At 36.7% G+C, this 19,661-nt stretch overlaps 1 protein-coding gene across 1 annotated transcript in view; it reads left to right on the plus strand.

Annotated features, from left to right (window-relative positions):
* Window positions 1–17,820, plus strand: part of MSH4 (mutS homolog 4) — a 61,219-nt gene extending 43,399 nt beyond the window's left edge. Inside the window, exons 17-20 of the mRNA XM_008139443.3 lie at window positions 1,041–1,169; window positions 8,968–9,142; window positions 10,865–10,953; window positions 17,626–17,820. Of these exons, the coding sequence (XP_008137665.3) occupies window positions 1,041–1,169; window positions 8,968–9,142; window positions 10,865–10,953; window positions 17,626–17,820 (588 nt within the window). The remainder of the gene's footprint in view (window positions 1–1,040; window positions 1,170–8,967; window positions 9,143–10,864; window positions 10,954–17,625) is intronic.
* Window positions 17,821–19,661: the final 1,841 nt, after the last annotated feature.

Raw genomic sequence — 19,661 nt, forward strand, 5'->3', positions numbered from 1 at the left:
ATTTTTAATAGTTAGGAATTATTGAATCACAATACAGTTGGCTAATTTTCTGTAGACAGATATTGAATATCTATGGGATAATATAGCAATGTATTAGGTGCTCCAAGTTACATTTTTATTATTTATTTATTTTTTAATGGAATACATCACTTTTTATTTTTTAATATATTTTTATTGATTTCAGAGAGGGAGAGAGAGAGACATCAATGATGAGAGCGAATCATTGATTGGCTGCCTTCTGTTTGCCCCACACTGGGGATGGAGCCCACAACCTGGGCATGTGCCCTGACCAGGATTCAAACTGTGACCTCCTGGTTCATAGGTCAGTGCTCAGCTACTGAGCTTCACCGGCTGAGCTTAAGTTATATTTTTAAAAAGTTCTAGCTCTCAAGAAGCTTAGTACTATAGCAAGGTAAAATGGCCATGAAGGTTACTAATTGTGCTATTACATAACAAAGGTGATATTCTGTTTTTTGAGAAGGAGGTTAATAATCTTCAATGGAGAAGGAGCATATTTGTTAATTAAAGTCTTGGTCTTTGTTGGGCATGGATTTAAATGTATTTGTTTAACCAGGAATCAATGAACTTGGATTAGATGCTTTTCCCAAAAAATTTCTTTCCATCTTTACAGGCTATAAAGAAGTTACAATTAGTTTGAGATATAGTTTTGAGTATTTTATGACCATTGATTAATCATTTGTGGAGAAGAAAATGACCATCTTTATGCTTTATTTAAACATTTAATTCATTGCTTTGCTTGTTCCACTGTATCTAAAATGTCAATATTTTTTAGATGCTGGTTATTTATTCTTTTGTCTATTTATTCTTTTTGACATATATGCTTGTATCTATGTACACATCAGCTATGCTATTGGAGTTATTGGTCATGAGATATTTAGAACACAATATGTTAGTTTCTGCTCAGTTGAATTTCTCTTTAAAAATATATTTCAGATTAATTAATAAAGAGACTGGATATTTTCTATGATAGTTATAACTGTTTGGTTATAATGAATAATATTAAAATTATATTTTTTCAGATAGCATATATTCTCCATAATGTTAATGACAAATCACTCATATTAATTGATGAACTTGGCAGAGGTACTAATACAGAAGAAGGTATTGGCATTTGTTATGCTGTTTGCGAATATCTGCTGAGCTTAAAGGTATTCTTCTCTATTTTAAGTATATTAGTTTTGAGCCCTTTTTTGATGTGTCCTTTATATACTTATCATGATTGTATTTTACAAGCACCTATAAATAGCTCTTTAAACAATTTTAGATAATGAAAAGTACTATAGAATTTATATTTTTGTTTTTTATTTCTGATGGAAGTAGGAATGGTTGGTACAATCAATAGTCATGATGTAGATAAGGAAAGGAGCAAATAAAAAAACACAAATAATGTTAAAACTAGTCACTTGCGAAACATGAAAACATTTCAGTAATTGTCTCCATGTGGAATAGCATTGACTGTGATGTCACAGCATGAAGTAGAACTAGGCATTAGAGGTCACTTTATGGAAAATCTATTTTACCTGACAGTCCATTCCTTTAAAGAAAATGTTTTTTCCACAAATCAATTATATAAAAAAAGCTATGATTTTTGCTCTATTATTAAGCAAATTTGTGAAGTACCTTTTAGATCATCATTCAAATTATATTCAGATATGAAAAAACTTAAATAAAAATATTTTTCCATTTTTAAAATACCTTAAAACATCCCTAAGATGGGAGTCCATAATGATTGATTATACCTTAATATACCTTAAATGAGAGTTCATAATGATTTATTATATAGAATGAGAAAAATATTATTTTATTCTTAAAGTTATGTGTTGAGTCAAAAGTAATATTGGCTAATATTAGTCTTTGTAATTCTGAAACGATGTCACTTGATCAGAATTTTTTTATATAAGAAAGATGTGTGTTACTTGTGAGGATTAAAAGCTAATTACTGTCACTAATTTTATGTTAACTTGACTGGGCTACAGAGTATCCCAGGGACATTTGGGCAAACAATATTCTGGGTGTATCTGTGAGGCTGGTTCTGTGAGGTAAGTATTTGGATTGGTAGAAGTAAAGCAGATTTCACTCTCCAGGGTGGATGGGTCTCGTTCAGTCAGTTTTGAATGAGGTCAAGTTGAAGTCCTGAATAAAACAAAAAGGCCTGATAGTAAGAGTTAACTCCACCTGCTTGACTGCCTTCATTCATCCTGGGATATTGGTTCTTTCCTGCTTTGGACTCAAACTGAAATATTAGCTCTTTCTGGGCCTTGAGCCTACCAACATTTGGACTGGAACTATACCATCAGCTCTCTTGAGTCTATTGCTGATTGCAGATCTGGGGACTTAGCCTCTATAATCAACGAACCAATTTCTTATAAAAAACTAGTGACCCAGTGCATGAAATTCATGCACATTAAAAGGGAATTAATTAGAGGAAATGTTTTAATATTGCTATTTGCCCTTTCTCTATAATAGAAGTGTCTGGCTGGCCCCACCCCCATTGGGCAATACCAAAACCCAGCCGGCCCCACCCCCATCAAGCCCTGCTGGGGCATGGCCTCAGGGGGGCGCAGCCTCAGGTCCCCCACCCTGCCTGGGCCCAGCGCCATGCAGCCTCAGGTCCCTGCTGTGAGGGCGTGATGGCCATTTGCATATTAGCCTTTTATTATGATGATCTCTCTCTCTACACACACACACACACACACACACACACACACACACACACACACACGTCCCTATTTTGTTTCTTAGGGGAAACTTGAATAATACAGATTTTAGTATCAAGAGTGTTTCTAAAGGATCAGAATTTTAAGGATGAGCTTTCTTAATTGGTTCTAGGGTTTCTGGAATTGACTCTCTAATATGATTAATTAAGATACTCATGACTGTATTTCCAGCAGTAAAGAAAGCACTGTTAATCCATAGCATGACCTGGCAATAGAAATATGCAAAATATTACCACTGGATACTCTTAACCACTTATGAGAAGCAAAGAGCTGGGTGACTGTATATATGATACCTACAAATATTTTTGGCAAACTAAGGAATCTAATGAGGTTGGCTGGTTGCTTCTAATGTTATTGGACAAAATGGTGAAAGAAAAGGAAGCACTCAGGAATTGAAATGCCTGCATAAATCTCTATATACATGACCTGAAAGCTTCTATATGTGCCCTCAGGAGACTCTTACCTCCTGTCACCCCAGGACTGAGATTACTGAGAATCCAACCGAGATCTCATCCTGTGACTGGTTGAATTACAATGCAAGTTGAACTCTTAGCTATATGGTAGCAATTCTATTATTAAAATGAGAACATTGATTAGGAAGAATAGGGATCCTGTAAGTTGGAAGAGGAACATGTGGGAAGATTCTGATGAAGCTGGGAGCACTAAGCCTCTAAATTCTTTTTTAAATATATCTTTATTGATTTCAGAAAGAAGAAGAGAGAGAGTAGAAACATCAATGACGAGAGAATCACCGATTGGCTGCCTCCTGCATGCCCCCTACTAGGAATGGAACCCACATCTGGGCATGTGCCTGACTGAGAATTGACCTGTGACATCCTAATTCATGGGTTGATGCTCAACCACTGAATACCACCAGTTGGGCTGAACCTCTAGATTCTGATGAGTCTTTTTTGCCAGTGGAAGATGCCTCTCTATCATAAGTGGGATTAGCTTTGCCACCCCATCTGTGAGGATTAGCTCTGCTTTGCCTGGAGAAACCGTAATGGCCTCCCCTGACACAGTTGTTGTGTAAGACAATGCTGATTTTTTTTTAGGATCCATTTGTAGCAACCTTCATTGCTTCTAGACCATACAGCTCCTAGCAGGTCCCTAAGGGTAAAGTACAAAGTATGGCTGATTAGGAGGGACACTATACTTCCAAAGAAATACTTGAGTTTTCTTATTTATACAGATAAAATCTGGGGAACATGTGTGGAACTGGATATTAAGGATATGGTATAATGATAGAAAGAATATAAAGTTGGATCAGACTGAATTTAATAATAGGGACTTGCTAGGCAGAGATTTTGCATTTAATGTTGCAATTCGGATGTTTGGTTGGTTGGTTGAAACATGAACCAAAATGTTGCCCATGGTAAGTTAGAAGTGTTGGGTCTGCCTTGTTTAAATGTAGAGCTCTTGATGTAAGAAATGTCTAAACTTTTAGAGAATTTTTATAAGAGTTTATTTTAGCCAAACTGACATGCTGGGGAGCAAGATCTCAAATGCTCTGGGGAATAGCAGTTTTAGTTTTCTTCATGCATTTGAAATTAAGGGGTAACATAAAGATTACATGAAGGTGGGGAAAAAAGCAAGGTGGGGGTTGGATTACAGAATAGTTAAAATTATATGGTTTCTTGAGGGTTAATACTTCAGCTATTTCAGGGGTATTAATTCTTATATTTCAAAGGTGTATTAACCTAGATGCACAAGATCAATTGACTGGCTGGCTTAAAACCTTTTTACTAAAGACATTATAGGCCAGAGGTCTGACTACTCACCAGGACCTTCCCAGTTAGGAATTTATGATCAGATGAATAAGTGATTCAAAGGCTTAGGGAGATAGGAATGTTATTGTAGATTTATTATTTAAGACCCACTCACCCACCCAAGACAGGTCCAAAAGACATATCTTTCACTATGACCGGGAGAAATATATTTGTGAGAGAGACCCGACATCCTTGAAGAGCTCTGATTGCTTTTCTCTATAGGCCAGTCCTTGCAGTGGAAAGTGTAATCATTGAATCGAAAATCCTAAATGTAAGGCAGTAATTGGATCTCAGGGGTGCAGGAGCCAACTGGTAGCATTCAACCACCAAAGGCAAGGTTGGTGTAGCTACCAAAACAGCAGAGTCAAAGCAGCAATCAGAATAAGTCTGGACTTGGGAAGACCTATGACATTGGCTGGTTGATCACGGTGTCTCTAGAGGTGAAATAGATAGGAAGGTTATTAAATTCTTACATGATCTGTATAAGCATAAAAGTTTTAGGTCAAGTGAACAAATGTTTGTCTTGAATTATAAAAACAGAGTCACACCCCCTCAAGCAATTTCTAGACTTGAGCTAGTTTACAGACTTAGAACCTCTTAAATGAAGGGGAGGCTAGGTCTCTTTGAGGAAGGACTCTGGTACACTGCCCATAATTTATTCTCTTAATCATTCTCCAAGCCTTTTCTAAAAAGACTTATGCCCTTTTACCAGGGTAACTGTGTATTGGGGAAAAAGGAAATAATCAGACATTTTGAGAACTACTGGACACTCGCTCTGAACTGACTCTAACTTCAGGAGCCTCAAAACATCACTGTGGTCTACCAGTCAGAGTAGGAAGTTTATCATAGTCAGGTGACAAATGGAGTTTTAGCTCAGGTCTATCTCATACTGGGCCCAGTGGGTCCCCAGTCCATCCTGTGGTTAGAAGAGGTGCAGAGGTGAAAGATGCAAAGGTGGTGATTTCCACCACATCTCTATTCCACTCACGTATTTGGTCTGTGCAGAAGACAGATGGATCTTGGAGAATGACAGTGGATTATTATAACCTTAACCATGTGGTGACTGTAATTGCAGCTGCTATATCAGATGCGGTCTCACTGCTTGAGCAAATTAACGCATCCCCTGGTACCTGGTATGCAGCTAATTGGTCTAGCCAATGCTTTTTTTCCTCTATATCTGTCAATCAAGACCACCAGAAACAGATTGCTTTCAGCTGGCAATGTCAGCAGTACACCTCCAACTTCAGGGGTATATCAGCTCTCTAACTCTATGTCATAATTTAGTTTGCAAGGACTTTGATCACTTTAACCTGCCACAAGATATTACACTGGTCCATTACATTGATAACATTATGATGATTGGATCTAGTAAGCAAGAAGTAGCAACTACTCTAGATTTATTGGTAAGACATCTGTGTGTTAGATGGGGGAAATAAATCTGACAAAAGTACAGGGGCCTTCTATCTCAGTGAAATTTCTGATCACTGATTCTAGGGATCCAGTGGTATAGGGCATATGTTACAATATTCCCATGTTGAGCTGAAGTATAAGTTGTTATATCTTGCCACCCCTTTCCATAGTTGATATCCATTTGCCAGTCAATTATTATTTTTTATTTTTATTTTTTTTTTTTAAATTACTTTATTGATTAAGGTATCACATATTTGTCATCAACCCCCCCCCATTCCCATCCCAAACCCCCCCACACACATGCCCCCATCCCCCTGTTGTCCATGATCACTGGTTAGGCTCATATGCAAGCACACAAGTCCTTTGGTTGATCTATCTCCCTTGTCCCCACCCTCCCCTACCTTCCCTCTGAGGTCTGATAGTCTGATCAATGCTGTTCTTGTTCTTCAGTCTATGTTGTTCATCTTTTCCCCTAGATGAGTGAGCTCATGGGATACTAGGAATACACTTATAGGAACCGAAAATGAGACAAGCAATAATGGTTATGCTGAGAGGCAAATGAATCAGTCTATAGTGAGTTTCTTTCTGGGCCAACAGTTCTTTTGAGTCCCGATTTCTATGTCCAACAGTTGTTTATGTGTACATAACAGCAATGATATTTCAGTTCTGGATGGTGGACAAATGGTGGTAATGCAGGTCCGACCCTCTCTGGTTTGGTCCTGGGCAATCTGCAGTGACGCACATCTGCTGACTGCTAGTATGGCAAGGCATGGTCAGCATCTTCCATCTCTGGACTGTTTCTCTTCTGACTTCAGGGTTGGAGCACTCCTGTCAATTCCTCTCTGTTGCAGAAATCCACATGGTCTTGGAGTTGTTTTCTGAAAATATACAAACATATTCTCGACCAAAAGTTAATAAAGGAATATTTTCTATAAATTTGACTTGCGATCCTTTTTCATTTTTTTGCCCAAACGATTTTCCTTTGGCTTGTTTTTACACCATGTATGTTTTACCTGGGTGTCTTGCTGTTAGCATTACAAATGAAAGTTAATTTTCTAAAGTAAAAATTTTCTAGATGTAATTTATTTACAGGATATTTTTCCTTACATGATATTCTACTATCCCCCCTTTTTTGGTTTAAATATTGAGAGGCTTTTGGAAATTTTATGCTGTAATCTTGATAGCTTTTAAATTTTACTTTTTTGCACTAAAATGTGACTGCTTTAGGTTCATTATATGTTATGCAATTTTACCATGAGATGAACTACCAATAAAAATTTTAGTTAACACTTTAGGAGCAGCTTTTTTGTCCAGTATAATTGATTTTTCTAGAGTATTTGCTTATTTTGATTGGCCAATTTAAATTAGTCTGAAAATTTGACTACTATTTTACTGTCAAATTTAATACTCTAACAACCATCTTGTTTTACCCTGTAATTATTAGTGGAGAGGATTATTTGCCTTCTTGAGTAGGCCCTGAGCATTCCTGGTGCTAGGCTGGATTTAGATATCATAGACACCAGTTCCCCGGATCATGGGTGCAAGACATCTCCATCAAGTCTTATAGTGAGAGGGCATCTGCTGTTGGCCAAGTCTCTGTTACCTGGGTCCCGATTTGAGCTGGGCATGTGAAGCTGAGCAGCCATGGGGGCAGGAGATCTCCTTCAGCAGGGGTGAGGGTTCAGGCCCCTGCAAACTTGGGGGAGGGGTGAAGGTCTGTGCCCCACCACTGTTGACCCCCAAGTTCTCTCCTGATGGCCCCTATGTGACTGTGCCTGTCTTAGGTTGTTCCTTCCCTGAGGAATCTTACCCGTCTCTGGCTAACCAGCCATCCTCCGGGGCCAAGCAGGGTGATGTGAGGTTTAGTTCTGTCTCCTTGGTCGCCTATGCCCCCATGGCCTCCACACCCAGCACCTGCCTTGGGATCCCCTCGCCTGCTGGCAGGGTCCCAGCACTGATCACATATCTTGTGGAAGACAGTCAATTATTAATATCTTAATATTGTAATTTTCCACTAATAACCTATTTAGTTGCTCACTGGTAATGTCTTAAACATAATCAACTATTCTAATTTCTATCTGCTTTAGTAACTCTGGGTAAGAAACCATGTGCTGGTCATAAGTCACTTGAATTACCTCCATCAAATCAACTTAGGACTTAGGGAAAATACAGTTTCCTGGGGCCCCACATTACAGCTTCTGATTGAGAATTTAGGGGGAAAAGCACCAAGAATGTGCACCTGTAACAAGCTCCCCAGATGATTACTAAAGTTTGAGAATCATTGTCCTAAGCAATTTTCTCAAAAAATTAAAAGTTTTGCCTGGCCAGCATAGCTCAGTGGTTGAGCATCGATTTATGAACCAGGAGGTCACGGTTCGATTCCCGGTCAGGGCAAATGCCCGGATTGCGGGTACAGTCCCCAACTGTGTGTGTGTGTGTGGGGGGGGGGGGGGCATGCAAGAGGCAGCCAATCAGTGATTCTCTCTCATCATTGATGTTTCTATCTCTTTCTCCCTCTCCCTTCCTCTCTGAAATCAATAAAAATTTATTTAAAAAAAACACACACTTAAAAACTTTGCAGTTTCAAATCCCTAAGACTATTCATTGATTCCATTGTTCACAAACTATGTATATGAAGGGAAGATATACTTAAAGTAGTTTTTTTTAAGTTGAGGGAAATATTATGATTTTGTTTATGAATTATTTCTCTAATAAATGATTACCTAAGTTAATAGCTTTATTTCTGATAAACTTTACCTTTTCAATATCTTTAGACTCTTTTTTTTAGGATTTCATTTTTGGATTTGTTTTCTTTCGCATATTGTAACATAATTGTGTATGTGTAAACATAATAAACATGTTCTTCCTTGAATATAAATTTTTGAAACATTTAAAAATGAGTCGACCGTGTTAGACTTAAAGTTATTACTTTCATTCCTACATTTCTGCTAAGCTACTTGGAAAACAGAACTAAATTTTATGTTCAAGTTGTTAAAATAGAATTTTCTCATTCATTAAAAAGTATCAAAATTCATTATTATATGTTCTAGGCATTTACACTGTTTGCCACACATTTCTTGGAATTATGCCATATAGATGTCCTGTATCCTAATGTAGAAAACATGCATTTTGAAGTTCAACATGTAAAGAATACCTCAAGGAATAAAGAAACAATCTTGTATACGTACAAACTTTCTAAGGGATTCACAGAAGAAAAAAATTATGGTAATACATAAAGAAATTTTATTTATATACTGAAACTCTGTATGTTTTTCTTCTCCCCTTTACTTGGCTGTCAATCTCAGTAACTTTCACTCTCATTCTTTTGAGTGCTTATATGCTCTAAAACTGTTTTATATGTCAAACTTGTATTTTATATGTTTATTTTTAAACTCATATTAACCAGTAACTGTAGAATTATGACACATGAAGGTCCCAGAAGTATTAGTGTCTATCCCTAGGAAAATGTAATTTAGTTTATATTTGCAAGTTACATAATGAATCAAAAATTATGTATTTCTTACACTCTTTTCAGTAACAGGGTTCTTTTTCTGTGTTCTTCAGAGTCCGGGAATTTGATAATTAAATCTAAAGTAATAGGGTATATTACCAAAGCATATGATATTCATAAACTTAATTACATATTTTCCCTCTACATTATTTTTGACATGTGTGAAATCTCATGGATTCAGAGAATTTTCAGTTGACCTATACGTACAACATTCCAAAAATTATTTTAGCTGTAAATGTGACCCTTATAAGAGGGGAAAAAAGCATCCTCTTTTTCTTACCATTTGAAATAGGAAATCAAATGGATAGCTTAATTTTTATCAGATGTTTAATCTTTATAAGTCTCAACTTTACCTATTAAATGGGATAATTTTCCATATATGTGGGCTTGTGAAGACGAAATGAATGATCAAATATGAACTAGTATAATGCCTAGCAATTACTAACTTCTAATATTAGTATGCTTCTATTGCCTCTAAAGAATAAATACAATAAATTTTTAGCACACAGTAAAAGCATATATGGCATCCTATATAATACAGAGCTAATATGCTAATTAGACCGGACAGCAGAATGACCTTCCAGGATGACCTTTGACCAGTGAGTGGGGGGTGGGGCTGATGCGGCAGCTGGGGCTGCGAGGGCCGAGCCCCTAGCACAAATTTCCATGCATTAGGCCTCTAGTTTATACAGTAAAATTAAGCTCTGAGAACATGAGACTACTAGTTGGTACTTTGAATTTGCATGAAGAGTAATCACCTACCATTATAACTTCTGAGAAATTCTTCTCTCATTGATCTGCTAGCTAGAGGAACATTCAGCTGTATGGTCATCTCTATGACTAAACATTCTTCTCCCTTGTAAAACTTATATATACCGTATTTTCTGGCGTATAAGACGACTGGGCGTATAAGATTTTCCTGGGTTAAAAAGTCGTCTTATACGGCGGAAAATACGGTATATATCTGGATGTGTGTGTGTGTGTGTGTGTGTGTGTGTGTGTGTATACCGTATTTTCCAGCGTATAAGACGACTTTCTAACCCATGAAAATCTTATACGCCCAGTCGTCTTATACGCCGGAAAATACGGTACTTGGACCTTCAGTTACCAACTGCATTTGTAACTGGTCAGTGTTATTATTATTATTCAGTTTTCTAATTCCCTCTTTTCCTTTTCCTTTCCTAACATGTTTTCCTGTATTACAGAGATATCTTCAGAGATAATTTATCTAATATGTCTAATATATCTTGCATATGTAATTAAATATAATAATTGGTAAGTTGAACTTTGGAAAACTTAATTTGAGAATTGTCTAGTAGTTCAGAAATGTATATGAATGGAAGTTTAAATATCTGAAGAAAAGATTAATACTGGTTAAAAGAAACCTAATAATACTAGCAAGAATAATATTGAAGCCGTATTGCTTATAATTTTAGGATTAAAAGCTGCAGAGGTGTCATCACTCCCACCATCAATTGTCTCAGATGCCAAAGAAATCACAACTCAAATTACCAGACAAATTTTGGTGAGAAACCTTTTAGCAATAAGAATTGTGTGTTTTTGTTTTTTTTTCAAATTCAAGGATACTTCTAGTGTGTGTATTTATAATGGCCTTGGATTTAAGTCTATAATAATTAAAATATTTAAAATAATCCTCTTTACTTCTCAAAGCATTTTTGGTTTGGATCATTATAACATTTTCCTTTTAATCACCTAATATAATAGGAGACAAAAGTTAAACAGTTCAGTTTCTATAGTACTTATTACAATATTAACTTTATGATGAGAAAATAAATCTATCTATACATATAAAAGGCTAATATGCTAAGTGTCCGACTGTCTGACCAGTTGCTATGACTTGCACTGACCACCAGAGGGCAGACACTCAATGTAGGAGCTAGCATGATGTGCACTGGCACCACCAACCTGGTGCCCTCAAAGCAACACTTGGCTTCCCCCAAGTGGGACATAGGCCCTGCCACCACCCTGGAGCAATAGCTCACCAAATTGCAGCCAAGCCCAGCCCACAAATGGTTGCTGTGGGCGACAGGTAATGACATCACATAGCAACTCCTGGCTTCATCTCCCTAGCGACAACTAGCCTCCTTGCAGTTTCTTCAGCCCAGGAACATGGCTTGCTTTATAGCCAGGTGCAAACATTTCACACTTTAACCAAATGTCTGTGAAGTGTTTTCCCATGCCTTATCTCACTTGATCTTAACAGAAGTCTTGGAGTAGGTAGATAGGAGACTCGGTGGAATCCTATTTTCTTTTCATTAGCTGAATAATGGAGATTTAGAAAGCTTAGAAACTTGACCCGACTAAAAAGAAGTAAGAAATGGTGGACCTTGAAAATGACTTCAGGTTTTCTCACTGTGCAGAATGTAGTCAAACACTGCTGCAGTTAAAATTTTACCCTTTGTTCTCCCTGTGTGATCTACAATAATAATCTGCTTCGTGTTGCCATTTACTGCTGTGTTGCTGACAATTACCTGAAAGAGAAGTTGGGGTGCTTTACTGGGCTGGAAAAAGTTTAGCTACATCAGAAAGCAGGTACAATTAAGCAAGCTTATTCTCTATATATAAAAGACTAAGTTGACTCACGCATGCATGATACATATAAAGCTTTAACTGGTGCCAATCACATGTGTGTGTTTTGATCTGTCATTGTCGATCGTGAATTTGGTTGATACTTCTATTATAGAGAAAGGGCTAATAGCAATATTAAAATATTCCTTCTAATTAATTTCCTTTCAATGTGCATGAATCCATGCACCAGGCCACTAGTATAAAATGAGCATTAAAAGTAAAAATCTCTATGCACAACATTTCAAATCATTTTTATAGTTTTCAAAGCTCCTCTATCATCCTGTGTAAGCTTCATAACTCTTTATGAAGCAGTTAGGACTGTCTAATAAAATATAAAAAAAACCTATTATTTTTACTCACATTTTTACAGTTGAGGTTCAAAATATGTAAATCTTTTTTTTTTTTTAAATATCAGATTGCTTTATATTGTTTTAAGAATCCAGTGTGTTTAGTAAACTGAGCTAGGAGCAGTATGACATTTTCTTCAGTAGTAAGTTTCCTGTGTCTTTAATACTTTCTTAATCTGCCTTCAGTGTTTATTTCATTCTTCAGTCTTTTGAGGTCTTTGTGACTTTACTAATTAACCCCATTTGAATCCCTTCATCAGTAATTTTGGCAGTGCTCTACTTCTGAAGAACCACTTCAATTAAGGGCAACTTCTTTAATAGTCTTCTAAGTTTTGGCTTTCCAAATGATGCTAAAATATACTCAAGCCAGGCTAATTTTTTCCACTATAAATTTGTATATTTTAACTTTAATTGAGTATTTTACTGTATAGTTTTTTTCTGTCCTTTTTATTGATCAGTATGGTTTCTTTACAGTAACTCTTTCAAAATGGTTCTACTCTTACTAAGCCCTCAACCTCACTCTCCACAAAGAATTCACCTTCTATACTTTTTGTGAGACCTAAGGTCATCTTGATGAGTTCTTGAACTGTTTATCCTTAAAAATTCTAATTTGGGATTTCCTTTTTCATTCATTTTTGTTCCTTCTTATCTCAGAAGAGATTATCTTTCAAATTTTTTTAATTAACTTTTTTGTCTTTTTTCCAACTCCATTAAGATGTTAATTAAACCCTAGCTGGTTTGGCTCAGTGCATAGAGCATCAGCCTATGGACTGAAGGGGCCCAGTTGGATTCCAGTCAAGGGCACATGCCCGAGTTTCTGGCTCAATCCCCAGCGTGGGGCGTGCAGGAGGCAGTGGGTCAATGAATCTCTCTCATCATTGATGTTTCTCTCTCTCTCTCCCTTCCTTTTTCTGAAATATATATATTAAATATGTTAATTAATCAGTTTCCTTTCTTTGGATCTTTTTTAGACGGGCTTTTTTTTTTTCATGAATATGCTTAGTTTTTTTTCCCCCTAAGAAACCCTTCTTTTAATCTTATTTCTTAAACTATATTTCTCTTCTTTCTTTCTTTCTTTCTTTCTTTCTTTCTTTCTTTCTTTCTTTCTTTCTTTCTTTTTTTTTTAGTGATTTCAGAGAGGAAAAGGATTAATAGAAGTGTTTCTTGGGATATATTCCTAGAAGTGGGATTACTTTATCAAATGAGGGTTTCATTTTTAATTTTTTGAGGAAACTTCATACTGTTTCCCAAGAAATCAGAAAAACCAATTAGAAAGAATATATGCACCCCTATGTTCATTGGACACCTTACAATAGCTAAGATTTGGAAACAGCCTAAGTGCCCATCAGCATATGAGTGGATTAAAAATGATGGTACATCTACACAATGGAATACCATGCTGTGGTAAAAAAGAAAGAACTCTTACCATTTGCAACAGCATGGGTGGACTTGGAGAGCATTATGCTAAGTGAAATAAGCTAGTCAGAGAAAGATAAGTATTACATGATCTCACTCATTTTTGGAATATAATGAACAACATACACTGATGAACAAAAATAGATCCAGAGATATAGAAGCATCTAATAGACTATCAAATCTCAGAGGGAAGGCAGGGGAGGATGGCCAGGAGTGGGAATTAAGAGGTCAACCAAAGAACTTATATGCATATACAAATAACCAATGGGAGGTGAAGGCCTGAGGTGGGCGGCAGGGGTGGGCTGGGACAGGACAATGTGGGAAAAAGGAGACATATGTGATACTTTGAAAAATAAAGAATAAGCCTGACCGGTGTGGCTCAGTGGTTGAGCGTTGACCTAAGAACCAGGAGGTCATGGTTCTATTCCTGATCAGGGCATATGCCCGGCTTGCAGGCTCAATTCCCAGTGCTAGAGGCAGCCAACCAGTAATTCTCTCTCATCATTGATGTTTCTATTTCTCTCCCTCTCCCTTCCTCTCTGAAATCAATAAAAAAAAAAAAGAAGTAAAATAATAATTTAAAAAAAGAAAGAAAGAATGATGTTTGGTACCCAAAAATGGTAACAAACTTTTGTAAAGAAAAAAATAAATATCTATTTAAAAATATGCAATCAATCAATCAATAAATGGAAGTGTTTCTAAGATTTTACCCTGTTTGTTTAAAACTCTATATCTCATCATCTCAGCTTCCATTTTTATTTCTTTTGACCCTGAATTATATATAGGGTGGGGCAAAAGTAGACTTACTGTGCCATTGTGACATTCTTTTGAGTTAATAAAGCTATTGTAATATTCATAACCTGCATGTCTTTTTCCATACTCACAACTATAAACCTACTTTTGCCTCACCCTGTATTTTCTCCATACTTCTTGAAATCTTAATTTATGTTTGTATTCTTCAATAGGTCCAAAATTAAATTATCATCTTTAAAATCTCCTCATCTCTTCCTTGCCCTAGCAGAGTGATCTAAGATTCCTTCATCTTCTTTTTTATAGAGGTAAAGGAAGGGCCCTTGGAGCTTGAGAGTGAGGAAGCTAATGGTAATGTGCCTGGGGAAAGGGGAGAGGGACTGGGAAGGGGAAGGCATGGGCATACTCCCTGGAGATGGAGCACCTGAATCCTTCTTAATCTCCTCTCATTAGGATTATGTAGTGGATTCTCTCTTTTCCAGCCCCTTCTACATACTTCCAGATTATCTCCTAATATAGCTCTTATCATGTTGTCTCCCTGCTCAGAAACTTCCACCTGTTTCTTACTAATTAAGGTCAAACTTCTTAGCCTAGTGTTAAAAGTCTTCTATGATAATTTCTCAAAATATAGTGCTAGGATTGCTACATCAGAATTACCTGGAATGCTTGGTATCATCCTAGATTTTCAGGGTTTCTCCCGTGGCTCAGGAATGTACATCTTTAACCAGTCTTTAAATAATTCTTTTAAAATTAAATTTATTGGGGTGATACTTCTTAAAAATACCGTATATGGTTTAAGTGTACAATTCTCTAATACATCATCTGTATATTGCATTGTATGCTCTCTACTGAAAGTCTAGCCTCCACCTTATATTTGACCCCTTTTCCTTCTTCATCTTCCCCCAGCCCTTTCCGCTCTGGAAACTACCTTCTGTGGTCTGTGTCTATGGATTTGTTTTGTTTGTTCGTTTTTTTCTTTTGGATGATTCTTAAACACACTACATTTTAACTACTGTTTTATAATTTACCTATGCTTACTACCCCAGTCTTACACAACATTACTTAACTATATAACCTACATTTCTGCCATATTGAATTACTTGTCATTTTGTTGTTCTCACCTGATTGTATAACTTACTTCCTTTCTTTTTCTTTCTTCCTTCTTTCCTCTTTCCCTTCCTTCCTTCCTTCCTTCCTTCCTTCCTTCCTTCCTTCCTTCCTTCCTCTTTATCTATCTATCATCTATCTATCTATCTATCTATCTATCTATCTATCTATCTATCTATCTATCATCTATCATTTAAGGTTGACATTGGAGAGTGGGGTTGATATTGGCTAATCCATATAATAAAAGGGTAATATGCAAATAGACTGAACGGTGGAACAATCGGTCGCTATGACATGCACTGACCACCAGGGGGCAGATGCTCAATGCAGGATCTGCCCCTGGTGGTCAGTGCGCTCCTACAGGGGGAGCGCTGCTCAGCCAGAAGCTGGGCTCATGGCTGGTGAGCACAGTGATGGTGGTGGGAGCCTCTCTTGCCTCCACGGCAGCAGCGCTAAGGATGTCTGACTGCCGTCTTAGGCTCACTCTCCCTCCCCGCAGGGAGCAGGCCTAAGTTGGACATCCCCTGAGGGTTCCCTGCCTGGGCCAGACTGAGAGACCTCCCCATCCCCCTCCCCCCACCCCTCGTCAGTGCACGAATGTCTCTAGTAAGATTACCAGGCCTCTAGTAAGATTATATAAGTGTAACATGCTTTTAATGTGTCTTCTCTAGGTGTTTCCTATGTCCAGAATACTAGTATTCTCCCTTCTAAGCTTTTCTTATCTATCAAGATTGATTTCAAATATCCTATCATATTTACGCTTTTCTTGAACTGAGCTCTTTCATTTGAGCATTTTGTATTCTCTAATGGGACTCATCATAATTACATCATTAGTTGCTTATAAATATGTCTTTTACATTATAAGACTGATCTTGAGTTCATTATCATGTCAGGTAGACATTTTTGTATCACCTATACTAGTAGATATAAACACAAGCAATGGGGCTCAGACTATAGATTACAATGGATATTCAATAACTGTTATTTAAATAATAAATTGATAGTTGATCAATGTATTAAATAGGTACATGGGTAAATATATGATAATCTTATTCTACTCACAAAATCATATTTATTTTTCCTATAGTGAAAGTAGAAAATATCTGGAATTGCTTCCTATTAAGAAAGAGTTGAGGGATTTTATTTCCCCTAGTAAAGGGAAACACACTAAGACTTTGCATACACAGTTAACATTGAAAATGCTGGTTCCCCTATCTAGCGCAGGCAAGAAATGAATGAAGAATTTTTCCAGCTGTACCTCCAACCCTGAAGTATTATTCAAGGGCTGAATATATAAAGATCTTACAAAAAATTAGAAAATTGCCATAATAAACATTATTTCTTAGGTATCTTTAAATCGTTTATTGAAAGTCAAGGCATAATTTTAACTAGGTAATTATGTTGCTTACTTTTAAATTGTAATTTGCCTTCAAGCAGTATTTTCTTTTAGGCTCTAGCAATTTCTATGTATGAATTCTCTTGAGGGATAAGCAGTTTATTGATGACCCATTCTTTCCACCAGCTTATCTGTTGGGGAATTAAAATAGGAGATAACAGAGTGGTACTCTTGGGTGACAATTAAAATTAAGAATACTGCATAGCAATGAGCAGTGCTCTTTTCCCATACCTTTTTAATGAGAAAGTGTTTGTAGAACATAACTCTGGTGGATTTTCTATTGCTTTCGGTATTGTGTTGAGATAGTTGACCTACTTAGCAGATTTTTCTTTTCATTGAAAGGTGATTTTCAAGGTTATAAGGATCTGTCATAAAGTTGTAAATACTCTTGAGAACTTTTATTCTCCAAAATAATATATCTATCTATTCCCATATATTCTTGCTAATTGGATGGAATTGATTTATCTGAAGGAATTAGCTAACCCATGAATTCTATATTTCTATTAAAAGATATAGAAAATTACTAAAATTTTAATATTAGAATCATAGTAGTCATATTTTAAATTATATATGTGTGTTTTTTCAATAACAGCAATATCAAAGAAGTACCCCTGAGATGGAAAGACAGAGAGCAGTGTACCATCTAGCTACTAGGCTAGTTCAAACTGCTAGAAACTCTCGGTTGGATCCAGACAGTTTACGAACATATTTAAGTAATCTCAAAAAGAAGTATGAAGCAGATTTTCCTAAGGCTGAGCAAGTTTTAGGAAGGACTGAAGAAGAATAACAACCAACATTTTATACAAATGAAATAATATATGAGAAACCTAGAATTCATTTTTGCTAAGAGCAAAAGAAGATATTTGCTAAATTTTATATTTTAGTTGAGAATTACTTTATATTAACTTTAGAATTATCATTCTCTATGTATTCTGTATAAGAAAATACTTGTTATTATTACCTAACAATGAGAACAATTTAAAGGACTGATTTTTAGAGGGGAAAAAGTATGAGATGATACTTTTTTCATTTATGAAAATTTACGTTATTATTTTAAGTTTATTTATACTTATAAAGTGATGGTTTAAGATGTTATTATAAATATCTTAGTTTAAAAAAAGTTTCTTTTTATGTCTGGAAACTTATGTGAGTTTTTTACACTCTACTCTGAAACAATACCTATGTCTTAATAAAATTTTACTTAGTATCCAAAATTCTAACACTGGATGCTTCTGAAGTTAGAATGATATTGGGCATTTTAAAGTATTCTTTTTGATATTCAGTATAGTTTATATTTGTGAAAATAAACACAAAGGTCTATGTAATGCAGGGAGTGTTTCCTAATAGCCAGGTGTGCCATTTTGTACTCACCAACCTCTCTTCTTTTTCATGTTTTCATTTTTGGCCATTTAAGGTGAGTCAACCAAGGCTGCAGAAAGGTAATATCAATTTGTTTACCTCATTCTTGCTTCACAGGGAACACTTTATAGAACTATTTTTCCATAGGCGTGTGGCTTATACCACCATTTTAGAATTTACCCAAAGGTCATTGTTGTTTCATAAATAGACAAAAGAAAATAGAAGACCGTCAGTTGTTTAGTAACTATAAAAAGCTGTTGTCTTCTCAAACACCTGATTTTTACAGTTCCATCACATAGATGATTTATTTACATAACCTCACCCCAGAGGCCTAAGATAGAGAAGTTTTTTGTGTTTTTTTTTTTTTGACAATTAAGTTTCTGGAACTCAGGGTATACATTCAATAGTCTTCAGAATTAATAGTAATTTGGCCAAAAAAAATTATTCAGACTGGTTAGGGCCCTATTTTTTATTGGCATACACATATTTTACCTTACAAATTAATTGTTAATATGTTTGACTTTATTAAACTCTTTTTCAGCATTCTAAGTACATACTAGTAACGAGATATATTGCAAAAGTTATAATTCGAATGACACACATACTTTTGGAAGAGTAAATGTTAAGTTAGTGTTAGTGTTTACATTTGATATCCTATATAATAAAAGCCTAATATGCAAATCGACTGAATGGCAGAACGACTGGTGGAATGACTGGTTATTATGATGTGCACTGACCACCAGGGGGAAGACGCTCAATGCAGGAGCTGCCCCCAGCCTGCAGGCCCCAGGCCAGCCAAGGCGGGTGCCAGCAGGGGGCCCCTGATTGCCCTGCCGGTTGCCCCACAGATTGGCCCTGATCACCAGCCAGGCCACTCTACCTGTGCAGGCATTTCATGTATCAGGCCTCTAGTATATTAAACTAGAGGCCCGGTGCACAAAATTCATGCACTCTGGGCGGGGGGGGGGGGGAGTCCTCAGCCTGACCTGCGCCCTCTTGCAGTCTGGGAGCCATCTGGGGATGTGTGACTGATGGACATCCTTAGCGCTGCTGCGGAGGCGGGAGAAGCTCCTGCCACTGCCGCTACACTCACCAGCCATGAGCCCTTCTTAGGGCTTCTGGCTGAGCAGCATTCCTGCTGTGGGAGTGCACTGACCACCAGGCATCAGCTCCTGCATTGAGTGTCTGCCCCCTGATGGTCAGTGCACATCATAGCGATTGGTCATTCTGCCATTTGGTCAATTTGCATATTAGCCTTTTATTATATAG

The sequence above is a fragment of the Eptesicus fuscus genome, chromosome 9, assembly GCF_027574615.1.
Source record: "Eptesicus fuscus isolate TK198812 chromosome 9, DD_ASM_mEF_20220401, whole genome shotgun sequence".
Lineage (NCBI taxonomy): Eukaryota > Metazoa > Chordata > Mammalia > Chiroptera > Vespertilionidae > Eptesicus > Eptesicus fuscus.